This window comes from Molossus molossus, unplaced genomic scaffold (assembly GCF_014108415.1).
Source record: "Molossus molossus isolate mMolMol1 unplaced genomic scaffold, mMolMol1.p scaffold_m16_p_10, whole genome shotgun sequence".
Classification (NCBI taxonomy): domain Eukaryota; kingdom Metazoa; phylum Chordata; class Mammalia; order Chiroptera; family Molossidae; genus Molossus; species Molossus molossus.
The window spans coordinates 23049932-23065619 of NW_023425345.1; the positions used below are offsets into that span (position 1 = coordinate 23049932).

Here is a 15688-nt window from a genome sequence, read left to right on the forward strand (position 1 = left end):
TTTCTTCAGATGATGACCTCTAAATTGATCACAGGTAACTTTCTCATTAAAAAATGTTCACAAATACTCTTTATGCATTTCTGTAAGAACACTTTGTTTCTATAATATGGTGATACTGATGATACTGATGTCAATTTGTGTCACTATAAATCCAGGCTATCAGCCTCAACTGAGTCCTTAGTTCTACCTGGTCACTCACATTATATTTCCATAGTCATGTCCCATTCATGATAGTGGCTATTTCAGACAGAAACTATTCTTTTATCACCTCAGTCATCATTAACAGAGGAGTTTGTTGTTTTTTTTTTTTTTTTCTTATTTGTTTTCTTTTTACTTTTTTTAAAGAGAAGACATAAGATGATATATTCCTGAACTTTCTACCATTGAGTCTACACATTTGTCTGCATCTTAATACTTTTTCCTCTTCTCCTGTCTCCAAAAAAGCAGTATTCCATTTTCTGTCTAAATCAAATCTCCAAGTCTACATTCAAGATTACATCCCTTTAAGTTTACCTTTCGTGTAGTGTATTTCCTTCTCTATTAGCAACTCAATACTCAAAAACAAGAAAACTTTCCCTCAACCACACGTGGTTTCTAGTTTCTGTGTTTTTGTTTCTTTTTTAACCACCTTTTATAAGTCAAACTTCCTAAAAATGTTGATGTTTCTTTTTTCCTCTTTTTACCTTCCACTTCAAGTTTTAGAATTAGGCTTCTACTTCTCCTATTATTTCACTCAAGTGTTCTCCCTATGTCACCAATGACTTTCTTCTGGCTAAATACAATGAGAACTTTCTAGCTTTCATTTTAATTATCAGGTTGCTCATTATTATTTTTTCCTTCCTTGATACTTGATTTCTTTCCTTTTTTTTTTATAGCTTATTTTTTTATTGTTGAAAGTATATTCCCTTTTTTTGTAATTTATTTTTTATTGTTGAAAGTATGTCCCTATTTTCCCCCACTGACTTATGCTTTCTTCTAGAAATATTTGCTAATCTGAGCATCTACGACACAAAACCCTGTTGAACTTCTATCTACTTTTCCAGCCATTCCTCCTCAGTCATTTTTGCAGTTTCTTTCCTCTTCTGATCTCTTAAATACAGCTGTTCCTCAGGGTTTGGTGTGCATCCTCCGTCAAACACAATCCTTGTCTGATTTATTGATAACTCCCAAACCCTTATTTCTAGCCTTGACCTCATTGCAGTGGATTGCCCATTGCACATCTCTGTTTGACCATCTCAAGGCCCCTCTGTCTTCACGTTAAAAATTAAACCCACTAACTCAGTGACAGGAGCATGCCCACACCAGTCTAAGCCAGAATCCTTGGAGTCAACCATGACTTCTTCCATTTTTTTATCCTCAGTATTCAAACAGTAATTTAAGTCCTGTCAGTTTTACTACATATTTCTGAAATTTACCTACATATCTTCATACCCACCCCATCATCCTGGATTACTGCAACAATCTTTTTGTCTGCTTCTAGTTGTCTGCCAAAATCCATTTTTCATATTGTGACACAGTAGTGACTCTCTAAACCTCGTATCAGACTACATTACTCACTACCTAATTCCTTTCACTGGCTTTTCATTGCTTAAAACTTTTTTAGTTTCTACCAGACCCTTTATGTCCTGGCTCCTCTTCCTTCCTGCTCCACTTCCATCTGTGTAACAATGCAGACACATGAAACTTTGTTCAGTTCCTCAAATGAGTCATGCTCTCTCAGTCCTCTGATCTAATCACATATTGTTTGCTTCAGCTTAACGAATATTGTTTTATTCCCTTTCTTACTTACCTTTTCGACTCTTGCTTGTTTTTCAGGTGGCTATTAAATGTCATTTGGAGGAATATACTTTCTTAACCATTCTCCACTCCAACTAAATTATATGGATTTGGTGTATGTTTTCATAGCTTCCTGTACTTGTCTAATCTTATCATTTAGTATCCTCTTTTAGGGCCATTGTTTAACTAAGTTTTTTAATGCACTGTAAGTTATGTAATGTCAATAATCCTTATCATTGTTTGAAACAATGATGTATAATGAACAAAAAATAAATAAGAAATATATTTTCCTGGTTGTTGTTTGTTTTTGTTTTTAACTTAGAACCTACATTGAGACTTGGAGCAGAAACATGGCTACATTAATTTTTGTTAATTAAATATAAGTTTACCAATGGGAAACCTACTTTAAAGCCTTCAGAGGTGGGGATCCTTTTTTCCATCAAGGGCTGTTTGGATATTTATAACATCATTTTCAGGTCACACTAAATTATCAATTTATAAATTAGTCTACTATATTTGTTCAGGCTAATTTGGTGAGGCATGTGATGTTAGCTGGTATTGATTTCGAGAGCCTTATACAGTCCTTGGGCCGGACATTCCCCACCCCTGCTGGATTCACTAAGAGTAAAACTTAAATGATATACCAGAATTACAATATGTATTTATTTTAAATACATTTGTGTGAACACAAGTATTTATACTCTATAGGACATGAAATACAAAATCTTCAATTCACTTTAAAAAATTAAACACAGCCCTGGCCGGTTTTGCTCAGTGGCCAGAGCATCGGCCCATGAACCAGAGAGTCCCAGATTTAATTCTTGCTAAGGGCATGTACCTCGGTTTCAGTTTGTCTCCAACTTGGTTGGGGTCATGTGAGTGGCAACCAGTGCATGTGTCTCTCTCACATCGATGTTTCTCTTCCTCCCTCTCTCCCTCCTGCTCTATCTGAAGAAAAAATAAATAAATAAAATAAATAAATAAAAATAAAATTTAAAAGTTAAAAAAAAATTAAACACAAGGAACACAGAACTATGTTTATTTAGTACATGCACTATTTTATTAAGGTGAACATTTAAGAAATGTGGAAAAAATGACTGGAGAGAAGTTACGATTGAAGGGGAAGAAAAAATAATGGAAGATTAAGATCTGAGGATCTCTAATATTCAAAGCCAAGTTACCAATGTTCTTTGAAACTATTTTTATTTAAACATTTAAATATTTAAACAATTAAATATTAAAACATTAAAAAGCAATTAGTCTGGCTGCATTTCTTGTTTATTTTCATTTGAGGATTGTTCAGGAAATAATAATTTCCATTAAATTCTAAAAATTGAATTTGCACATAGAGAAATATTTACCTGTAAACTTCTGATATGAGGATTCTGAAAACTGTGAATTTAATTAGTCGTGACTTAAAATCCTAATAAAAATCAAAGCTTGTCTTATCATTTCCATTATATATCTATATATGTTTATTTTTGAGACATTAGATTGCCCAAATCATTACAACTAAAGTTATTTGGAGATCACTCAGTCCTCAAAATTAAATATTTTTTAATTATATAGTGATCCTAGTTATTGGGAAGGGAGAATATAAAATAATGTAAATTAGAAGGTTTTAGTGGAAAAAGCTTCCAGAATAAATGGGACAATTGTAATTTATGGTACTTCAAAAGTTCTTATCTTTCAACTGTAGACTTCTTTTAGAACGAATGTGTGTTTATGTGATTATAAGCTTCTCTGCAATTGGGGAAATTTATGGTTTCACTGGGTAAGCGCTTTGATGACACCACTTTCAACTTCCCACTTGGACCCCATTATAGGTGCGTGTTACATCTACTCCCCACTCATACAGCTTAGATTCCTTTGCTCCTGAAGTCTTTTATGTCATTTCCTGCTCCTGTTGCTCTTGGCCCTTTTTTTGACCTTCTTTGAAAAGTTTTATACTATGTTAACTATTTTTCACCTCATCTGACACATTACCTCAAACAACCACAACAAAAAGGTGTTAACATCAAGTAGGTTAGAAGTGTGGAAATAGGAAAAAACAAGTTGCATCTGCACACTTGCCACTCCCAACACGTTTCTCTCTGATGCTGTGACATTATGTTCTCATGGTAAGGTAGGTGCACCTTAGCGAGTGATGCTCATTACAGCCTTGGATTGCTGATTTCCTGAGCAGCCAGTTCAACAGGGGGAACATGTTTGAACACCCTTGGCTAAGGAGCTTGAACTCTCCATACTTCTTTTCTTCTTGACTGTTTTGTGAGCTCCCTTTCTGCCATTATCATTATTTTCCCACTGAATTTCTTTGTTAATTCCCAGAAAACAGTTTGATTATTTCCCAAATGACAAAGACAAACAAATTATGTTCATTTTAATGGTGAAAATACACATGGGATGATATGGCAACTCAAGGGTGGTAGGCCCGAGATGCATGTTGGGCATTGCTTTGGACCAAACTAAAAGCAGAACTCCAAAAAGTTAAAAGAATCAATCAATAAACCTTTAATTGTAAATTGCTCATAAATAATAAATTACTACTCTGAGAATTTATATCCATAGATACCATATATCAATTGATTTAGCATTCCCATTTCCAAGTAAGCATCTCTTAAGTCAAATGAAGTATCATATATTTAATTTCATAAAATAATAAGATTATATTCCTGAATATCTTTTTTTCTCATTTATACTCAATTGTTTTGAACACTTTGGCTTTCCTTCTAGGCATTGTAAAAATTAACATGTGCATACTTTGTGAATACTTAATAGTATATACATTTATACCAGCTTACCTGCATATATATATATATATATATATATATATATATAAAATGCTTTAAATTATAACAAAAATTTTATTCAAACATAAAAAAGTTTTAACTCTTAAAATTGTATTTCCAGAATTTTAGAGATATGCACGTCTAGGCAGAATTATTCATTATTACCCCACAAGAGAGTTATGAGTATATTTGTGATTTTATTTTTAAAAATACCAAAAAAATCAATTGATTTCTAAAGTAATAACTTTATTTTAGCATCAGTTAATAAACATGAGATGGACACTTTAAAATCTACATTATTAAGTATGAAATAGGATTAGATACAATAAAAGCAAAGAATCATACAAAAAGATTCTTAACATTGTTGCTCTACTATGACAGAGGGCTAATACACTGAAGATATACCTTTTAAAACTGTAATGGAAAGAGCAAAGAAACAGTTATTTTCCTACTTGAGATTAGACAATATTCAGTGTAAGTAGCTTTGCAGATCCTATATTTTAGCATATTGCAGCATCTCTATCTCCTGAAAAATATGCATTACTCTTATTTAACCCTTCTGTAAATACATGTGAACTGATTTGTCTGAAGTTATACTACGGTTCTACTTATGCCCTTATAGGCACAAATTTAGCTCCATGATCAAATCATAATGCTATTAATTTAGACCTCACCTAAATTTTTTTTAATTAAGAAAAATATATATCTATCTATGAGTTTTTTAAAAAATTTTTCTTAATCCTTTTACCTTTTTCATCCAGCCCCGCAAACTCTTCCTCTCTGACAGCTGTCAGTCTGTTATGTCATAGAGAGAAAACAGTATGGTGATCACCAGAGGGAAAGGGTGGGGGTGGTCAAAGAGGGTAAAGAGAGGATAAATGGTGAATGAAGAAGATTGAACTTAGGGTGGTGAACACACAATACAGTATTCAGATGATGTGTGGTAGAATTGTGCACCTGAATCCTATATAATTTTATTAACCAATGTCACCCCAATAAATTCAGTAAAATGCAAAAAAAGACTTCATGTCAACAAAAGCGAAAGCAGTATACATGGAAAAAATTACTTTTTTGTTCAGCAAATAACTGTCTACTTTTGGCTACCATGTAACAAAAGATAATAGAATGAGACTTTACTTCTTGCCATTCTTTAATATGTGTTCTCCTGTTACAACTGTTAAAATCTCTATCAATGAGTGTACATTAAGCACCCATAGGATGCAGATTACAGATTTCACAAGAACTTTAAGAAAAAGATTATATTTTAAAAAGAGACATTGTTAATGTTAAGAATACATAAAGACAATACCTTCTGAAGAAGTATACCTTCTGATGCTGAACCTAATTTGTTTTCTCAAATAGAGAGAAACTTGAGCAGCTAAATTCAAATCAGTTCTTCACCCATCTGCACACCAAATGTTTGCTATTCATTGCCCATTATGCAATAGGTTCTTAGCATTCACAAACAGAACACTGCTAGTTCAAGACTATTTGCTCATTCATAACTTAGAAGGCCCCTCACATGATGGTCTGAATGTGAAATCTTATTGCTTTACTTTTTTGTAGTGAGGTTGATATGTAAAAGAGATTTATTTATCTAGTATATTAACAAATTTAAACACTATTATTGTGTTTGAACTACACTGAATTCATAAGTGAATCTCACAAAGTAATGCAAATATTGCGAAACTAAAATAACCAATGGTTAATTGATAATAAAAGTAATATCAGAGTTCTTTAAAAAAACAAGAAATTTCAAGTGACATTGTCTTAAAATTTCATTTAAACTGTTCATTCATATTTTAACGTATTATATATCAGAAATTTTATTCTATAAAATTTGCAAACTATTGAATATGTTGAGGCGTATACTTCTTGAATGCCAAGAATCTAATAAATTTATAAAAAACTAATTTATAGATTTGGAGTGAAACATAATAAAAATTTCTAAACATGAATTATATACTTTTCAATTAATAGAGCCTATTTATTTTAAGAGAAATAAAACTATATTTTATGCAAAATATCTTAGGTCTATGATGTCTTAACTTCTTGAAATACATGTGTCCATTTTGCTGCAAATCCATTTTCTAACCAAATGAGTGCTGGAACTGCTAATCCCAAATTTGTGAAGATAGGCACATTCTCCAATTCCAATTACCTTGAACCTGGAAATCAGAAAAGAAGAAAATGGCTACAGAATGAGTGAATACTTATTGGAAGAGAAAAAATTTTACTCTGTTGTGTGCTTTTACTCTAACCCCAACACCATATTATTTTAATATAAAGCAAACTGAATTCATATGCCTTACCTGGCCAAAAAAATGACCTAGATGATGAAAAAGTGCAGGATTTACTGTCAAATACATTTTAAGTATGTGTTGCAAGATTCTTATTATTCAACATCTTTGAACATCAATTTTTAAAATCTAAAATGGAGATAAATACTCTCACCTCCCATACTTGTTGTGAAGGTCAAATAATAAGATTATGAAGCACTGCGTTTAAAATATTATAGGTATTAAATAACTTGCATAATCATTTGTATTGCCACATTTTCTCCAGGTTCAGTTTATTCTGGACCACAAAGAAAGCTTCCAGAATGGTGTGTACAAATTATAACTCAGAATTCCAGCCTCAGTGTGTAAATTCCATACCCAGGACTTACCAATCACTGTATGTGGTTCCATCTATCCACTTCCAGGTCTGTCCTGGCTTTCGGCTCAGTCCAATCCAATATTGAGAATGGTGAGAATATCGCTTCAGGAAATCCTTTGATAAAAAATATTTACAGGATGAACAGCAAATGCCTCATTCCCTCGGATTGTCTTCCATTCAATTCATTATACTCTTTTTAAAAAATGTATCTTTATTGTTGAAAGTATTATAGATATCTCCTCTTTTTACCCTCATTGACCTCTTACTCCTTGTCCCCACCCTGCCTTCACCACACTGTTTTATGTGTTCATTGTTTTTGCATATATGCATATGAGTTCTTTGGTTTATCTCTTCTCACCCTCTCTCCCCCTTCCCTCTGAGGTTCGTCAGGCTGTTCTCTGTTTCCAGGTCTCTTGATCTATTTTGTTTGTCCAATTATTTTGTTCATTAGATTCCACATATAAGCGAGATCTTGTTATACTTGTCTTTCTCTTATTTCACTTAGCATAACACTCTCGAGGTCCCTCCATGCTGTCTTAAAGGGTAAGAGATCTTTCTTTTTTACAGCTGCATAGTATTCCATTGTGTAAATGTACCACAGCTTTTGCTTTTTTATTCACTCATCTACTGATGAACACTATCTGGAAACAGCCCAATTTATTGTACTCTTTATAGAAATACAGACTTCCAGAAATGGAAATAATCTCAGAGGTGACATTGTCCTTATCTGGTTCATGGGTTAGTTTATGGGTTTATTACTTCTGTAACAACTTCTGTAGTAAACTGCATTGGGTAGTTTCTTCTCTTTTCTATTTTCTAAAGGAGTTTTATGTAAGAGAAATATTATCTATTATCTATTCTGGAAAGGCTTGGTCAAATTTGCCAGTAAATAATTCTAGGTTTTATGCCTTTTATGACAGGAGAATTTTGGTTAGTCATAAAATATATTGAATAGTTATTGGTTTATTCAAGTTTTATATATGTTTATAATTTATTCTGATACATTATATTTTATGACAACATTACCAGTAACCTAACTTTTTTGTTCTATTTGGTTTGGATTTGGTCAATAGTTTTTTTTGCATATCTTTTCCTTTCACTTTATCTTTACTTTTGTGCGTGTGTGTGCATGCACACGCACATATGTGTCTATATACTTAGCTATGTCTATGTAAATAGCACTAACTGGACTTTTGTTGGTTTTTAAAAATCAATCTGATATATTTTTCCTTTAAGAGATAAATTAAAAACCTTTACATTTTATCACAATTGTTATATTTGAACTTATCAATTTTGCATTTTGCATTTTTTTCTTTACCTTTTATGAATTCTTTTGGATTAATGCTTTTCTTTTTTAATTACAAAATGATATTTTTTAAACTTTTATGCAATAACACTAAGAGAAAAATTCTATTTTGATTGATACTTTTTTCTGTCTTTATTTGAACAATTTCATTTACGTGAACTTCTTTTTTTAACTTTCATGCTTACCATTTAATTTTTGAGAAATATCAGTCTAGCCCTGGCCAGTTTGACTCAGCGGTTAGAGCATCGGCCTGCGGTCCGGAGAGACCCGGGTTCGGTTCCCGCTAAGGGCACGTACTTCGGTTGCAGTTTGTCCCCGGCCCTGGTTGGTCGTGCGGGTGGCAGCCACTCGATGTGTCCCTTCACGTCGATGTTTCTCTCTCTCTCTCCCTTCCTCTCTCTCCCTCCCACTCTATCTGTACAAAAAATGGAAAAATATCCTCAGGTGAGGATAAAAAAAAAAAAGAGAGAAATATCAGTCTACACATATTCCAAATTTAGGATGTCTAAATAATTTTTTAAATAATTGTTTAGACATTATTTGTTTTTTCAAAGTTTTAAAATTTATTGGTACAAAATTATTTATAATGTTTTATGCTTTTAAATTACCCGTTTGTATTACGGTGAGTATATCTTGTCTCCTTTTCTGTGATCAGTCCTGTCTATTGAGAAAAATAGCTTTGCCTTTCTATATCTTCACTGATTAGTTCGTTGTACTCTTTGTTTTTCTATATTTTCTCTTAATACTTTTTATTTTTTATTTAAATTTTTTTTTTTTATTAATTTTATAGAGAGAGGAAAGGAGTAGGAGAGAGAAATAGAAACATCAATGAGCGAGAACATCTATCAGTCACCTTCTGCGTGCCCCACACCAGAGATTTGACCCACAACGTGGGCATGTGCCCTGACCGGGAATTGAACAGGTGACCTCTTGGTGCATGGCTTGACACTCAACCACTGAGCCACACTCACTGGGCTCTCTTATGTTTTTTAAACTATTTATGTTCTTTGTTCAGTTTTTATATTGATCTGATACTTTCCCATTTTTCCCTACTTTATTTTCATAATTTACTATTCTAATGAATGACATGCTCATTTTAAAATCTTTATCAGAATGTTCTTCAAAATTAATTTCAACTTAGGTCAATCTCTCTTCTGTCTATTCTTCATAAAGTAAGTGTCCAATAAATGTTAAAGATATCCCTACAGTCCTTTATATCTTAACTTTTCTGTTTCTTACCACATGACATTCTACATCTCTAATACTTCTGGTTTGGGGGCAGTTTGTATTGCACACTTTTAAGTTTCTTCATGTACCTGCTCTGTGCCTTAAAGCTCCCAGATATTCCTAATTATGTTACTCATATTAATATTCTTTCCTGGGTTTTTGACAAATGGTTTGTTATGACTCTTTACTTACTATTTTTAAAATATAGTCCTACAAAAGGCACATTTAATTTGGTGTGAAATAGGTGAACAAAATAGGTAGGTGATCCTTATGTGAGCTGCTTGTTATGGTCTGAATTGATGGGTAAGAAGATCTTTTCTGGACCATCCCCATTTCCAGTGTACACTCTTCATACCAGCTATAACCTCTGAAAGATAATTATAGTTGAAAAGTATCGCCTTACCAGTTCCTTTGTGGTGTTGAATACAGCAAGAGTTGCTTCGTGAGAGACACAGAAGTTATGGCTTGCTGCCCAGGTTGTTGTGTTTTCAGAAAAATAAAAACACTTTCCTAGGTAACCGATCCAGTCTTCCAGGCATGATTTGTGTTCAGTGGAAGGTTTGTATTTTTCTACAAAAAAACAATTTCATAACATTAAGTAGTGAGGGAGTGAAAAGCCTTGAATTTAAAACAATTATCCAGCCCTGGCTAGTTTGGCTCAGCAGATAGAGTGTTGGCCTGTGGTCCGGAGAGACCTGGGTTTGGGTCCCACTAAGGTCATGTACCTTGGTTGCAGTTTGTCCCTGGCCCTGGTTGGGTCGTGTAGGTGGCAGCCACTTGATGTGTCCCTTTCACGTCAATGTTTCTCTCTCTCTCTCCCACTCTCTCCCTCCTACTCTATCTGAACGAAAAAATGGAAAAATGTCCTCAGGTGAGGATAAAAAAAACAAAGAAAAACAATTGTTCATGTGAATAAACTCAACCAGAATTGCTTTGTTTTTTCCATCTGAAAGACTTCATCAATCACATCTTATATTGTTCCCTAAGTGAGAACAACACCCAGTTTTTTGTATTTATTTTCTTACTAGGTTGAAAGAAATTTTTGATGAATCTCCTCAGGTAGTAGTTACTGCTCACATTCAAGGCTTGGTGTTCTTCTCAGGCGACACACTACTCCTAGGTGATCACACTCATCTCATAACATTGCATAGATTTATATATATACAGTCTGGCCACTGTGGCTCAGGGTCGACCCATGCACTAAAAGGTCGCCGGTTTGATTACCAGTCAGGACACATGCCCAGGTTGTGGGCCAATCCCCAGTGGGGGGCATGCAGCAGGCAGCCAGTCGAAGTTCTCTCTCATTGATGTCTCTATCCCTCTCTCCCTCTCACTTCCTCTCTCTCTAAAAAAATCAATAAAGAAAAAAAACTTAAAAAAATATATACACATATGTATGTATGTATATAGGCACATAGTATATGTAAATATATACATTTATATACATATGTACACATATAAAATTATATATATATATTTATATATATTTGAATGTCTAGTTCATAGAATAAGATTGATTAATGATCTATATGTCATATAAACTTATTTAGACATGCATATGTTCACATATATGCATACATGTATATAGACTGTTTCAATGTATTACTTTATACATGTAGGTATATATATTAAATGCATATTTTAATACATATATTCATGTATACATCATATACACATTTATATATGCATATCTATATCATATATACTTATGTATGTATTTTCAAACATCTCATTAAAATTATTTTGTTATTTATGGAATATATGTCCATAGTTCACTATCATAAAGGGGAGATGTGTTTTGCTGCTTTTTGACTCTAAAAGTAACCTATATTATGTGTAAAAAAAGGTGGTTATTAAGATAACAATTTTTTTCTTGACCAATTCTTTTCTTTTTTTAATCCTCACCTGAGGATATTTTTGTATTTATCTCCAGACAGAGTGGGAGGGAGAGAGAGAGAGAGAAACATCAATGTGAGAGAGACACATCAATTGGTTGCCACCTGCACCACCCCAACCAGGGTCGGTGACAAATAGCAACCAAGGTTTGTGCCCTTGGTTGGAACTGAACCTGGGACTCTTTGGTCCGTGGGCCAACGCCCTAACCGCTGAGCCAAACCAGCCAGGGCATCTTGACCAATTCTTTATAACCTATATGTTTAGCTGTGAATTATGAATAGGACTTGGAAATCTGGCCCCATCATTTTAAGCTGCATAACCAGATAGAAAGATTATGTTTTGCATCATGAACTCAACATTTATCTTTATAAACATGGACTTCCATAAAAACAGCTTAGAAAAAAAAATACTACCCATTATATAAAAACATGGTTTAGGGCAAGGTAGTTCACAACTAGATAATCTTCCACAAGCTGTTTGCTATCAGTCACAGTGAGGTAAGGACCTTGAGACACATTGTTAACTAAGTCACCAAATACACTGTTTAGTTCTTTTGATATTTCTTCAAAATGATACTTTCTTGATGAAGGAAGCAGTGTGATGATTTACATATTTACTACAAACTCCTTACCTTGTAAAGACTAATGCTGGGTTTGAAGGAAATTTCATATATATTAAGTTATATTTATCCTTACAGTATTTAATGTAGCTATTACCCTCATGTTACAGAAGAGGAAACATGTGCTTACTGTGTGTACACCAGGATGTCTAAAATGACACCTAATCCAGAGCTAAAGTATGAAAGACACAGATATGATGAAATATTTTATAAGAGAGTTAACATTTAGGAAATGGAAAACTCACCTGCTAAAATTGTGGTCAGTGTAATTATTAGAATCACCAGAAAGAAGGTGATGATTGTGATGATTTTAGTTGTACGAAGTCTCTTTTTATTCTTTTTTGGATGTTCTGGTGACTGTACAGTAAGGTTGGAAGAAGTATTATAACCTATAAAAAATAAAAAATTCTTCATTACTAATAAGTGAGTTTAGCATGTTGTAGGATTCAAGATCAATATATACAAACTAATCAGATTTTATATACTATCAATTATCAATAGAAAATTAAAATATAACATACCATTTACAATAGCATAAAAATATTAAATACTCATAGATAAATCTGACCAAAGTCATGCAAACTTTGTACACTGAAGATTACATTGCTGAAAAAGTTGTAGACATAAATAAACAGATATTCTGTTTCATAAGTCAGAAGATAGAATATTGTTAAGAGGTCAATTCTATACAAATTAACATATAGATTCATTATAATCCGAAACAAAATTCTGAGCATGCTATTTTCTTTTGTAAAAATTGGCAAACTATTTATAAAATTTATTTTAAAATGCAAAGGCGCTAGAATAGCCAGAACTGTGAACTAAGTTGGAGGATGAGCATTACCCGATTTAAAGACATATTATAAAGCTGCAGTTGTCAATGCAGCAGGGTATTGTGTAAAATTAGACAAGTGGCCTAGAATACATCCATACTAAATTTTTGGCAAAGACACAAGAAAGGATAGTCACTTTGATAAATGGTTCCAAAATAATTGGATATCCATAAGCAGAAATATTTTGATCCATATCATATCCCATATACAAAAGTTAATTAAAAATGGACCATAGGCCCTGGCCAGTTTGGCTCAGCGGTTAGAGCGTCGGCCTGCGGTCCAGAGAGACCCGGGTTCGGTTCCTGCTAAGGGCACGTACTTTGGTTGCAGTTTGTCCCCGGCCCTGGTTGGTCGTGCGGGTGGCAGCCACTCGATGTGTCCCTTCACGTCGATGTTTCTCTCTCTCTCTCCCTCCCACTCTATCTGTACAAAAAATGGAAAAAAAAAAAAATTAAAAAAAAAAAATAGACCATAGAAGTGAATGTAATACCTAAAACTATAAAACAAAGATTTCCTCAACCTAATCCAAAAAGTATAATTCATTAAATAGTAATAAACTGGACTTCCTAAAAAAACAAATAATATCTGCTTTTCAAAAGGTAGTGTTAACAAAATGAAAAGACAAACCAGAGACTGGGAGAAAAATATTTGTAAAGCAAATGTCTGATAAAGGACTTGTGTCCAGAATATGTAAAGAACTCTCAACACTTAATAAGAAATCAAACAATACAATAAAAAATCTGAGCAAAAATGTTTGACACTTCCTGAAATAAGACATACAGAATGCAAATGGAACATAAAAGGATGCTCATCATGCTAGTCATAAAGAAAATTAAAACCAAATTTAGAAACCACTACAAACCTATTACAATGACGAAAATTAAAATGTCTGACTACATCGATCATTGGGGAAAATATGAAAGAACTAGAAATCTCATCCATTGTTGGTAGAAATGTAAAATGACATGAATATTTTGAGAAGCAGTGTGAATGTTCCTTTAAAAAACTAAATATAGCCTGGCTGGTGTGGCTCAGTGACTGAATGTTGACCCATGCACCAAGAGGTCGCCAGTTCGATTCCTAGTCAGGACATATGCCCAAATTGCAGGCCCGATCCCCAGTGTGGGGCATGCAGGAGGTGGCCAATCACTGTTCTCTCTCATTGATGTTTCTCTCTCTCTCTCTCTCTTAAAAAAAATCAACAAACAAAAAACCTAAATATATACTTCCTGTATGATTCATCCATCCTACTCATAGGTACTTCCCCAAGAAAAATGGAAGCCTATTTCCATACAAAGACTGGTACACAAAATTTTATAACAGCTTTATTTGTAATAATCCTGAACTGGAAACAATCCAAATGCTCATGAATGGGTGAATGCATAAATAGGCTGTGGTACATCTATATGAGGGAATACTAGTCAGGAAAATAAAGGAAGGAATGAACTATTGAGGTCTACAAAACATGGATCAATGTTAAAATAACTATATTGAACAGAAGCTGAACCAAAATGAGTACATCCTATATGATTCCATCTATTGTAAAATTTCAGAAAATACAAATCTACCAATAGTGACACAAAGCTGACTTTTGGTTATCTCAAAGAAGGACATGTTGAAAGTGGTGCTGATGGATATGTTCATTATTTTGAACATAAATAATGTAGATGTGTCATACATGTCAAAATTTTAAATTATACACTTTATATATGTGCATTTTATGCATGTCTGTTTTATCTTAATGTATGTCAGTTTTATCCATTTGTTAAAATGGTACAAAGATCAGTTACCTTTTATTCACACAGTGTGGACTGTTATAAGATACCTTGGAAAGCTGAAAATAATTTGACACAGAGAAGAGACGAAGAGCACAGACACAGTCATTCCCCAGGAGGGTATAGATTAGTAGGTGGCAGGGACTGACCACGTGTAAGTCTGCTGACATCACAAACCACATCTAGAGCCTGTTATACAAATACTTCTCACCTGAGGAGTTGGAATCTCCTATGCTTGTCAAGTTTACGTTATCATCCATTTCTCCTTTTGAGTAAAAAAATACAGAAGGGTCAGAGTGAACACACTGGATTCAAGGTCTCTGCTCACTCCCTGGGTTTATCTTCAATAATACAAAGAAAGACAATTAAAAATAGAATACAATGTTAAGACCATCTAAAGTGAAAATACAACATTAATATACAAAATATGACAAAAGTTCCTAAGAAATCTGATAACTCATATAGCCCTTTCCCTTTTGGCACATTGCCATTCAAAAATCATTCTATCTAACTGCAGTTTGAGAAGTCACTGAAGGTAGTTTAGATTCTGAAATAATTCTTCTAACTGTTGGAAGTGAGATTTGGTGGTTTATGAAGCCAGTAGTTTGAGTCTTAGCAGCATCACCCTGACCTACCAAAATATTTAGTTAATTTTAACCATTCTGGATCCCAGCCACAGATCCAATTATAAAAAATTTGAAGATGAAATGGAAACTTAGAGTCCAGCAGGTGATGGGCCTCGGTTCTGCTGACGGAATCCTCAGGCACTTGCCGTAGACTGATCAGCAGGTTTCACTGTCCTCTTAAGG

The 15688-nt window shown here is 33.6% G+C and overlaps 1 protein-coding gene across 1 annotated transcript; it reads right to left on the reverse strand.

Moving 5' to 3' along the window:
* Positions 1 to 6609: 6609 nt before the first annotated feature.
* On the reverse strand, positions 6610 to 15139 carry LOC118623325 (C-type lectin domain family 2 member A-like). Its single transcript, XM_036250838.1, has 5 exons — positions 15091 to 15139; positions 12517 to 12660; positions 10160 to 10326; positions 7234 to 7337; positions 6610 to 6733 (listed from the first exon to the last, which is right to left on the reverse strand). Exons 1-5 carry the CDS (start codon positions 15137 to 15139, stop codon positions 6610 to 6612), a joined length of 588 nt encoding a protein of 195 aa, XP_036106731.1.
* Between the last annotated feature and the right edge of the window lie 549 nt (positions 15140 to 15688).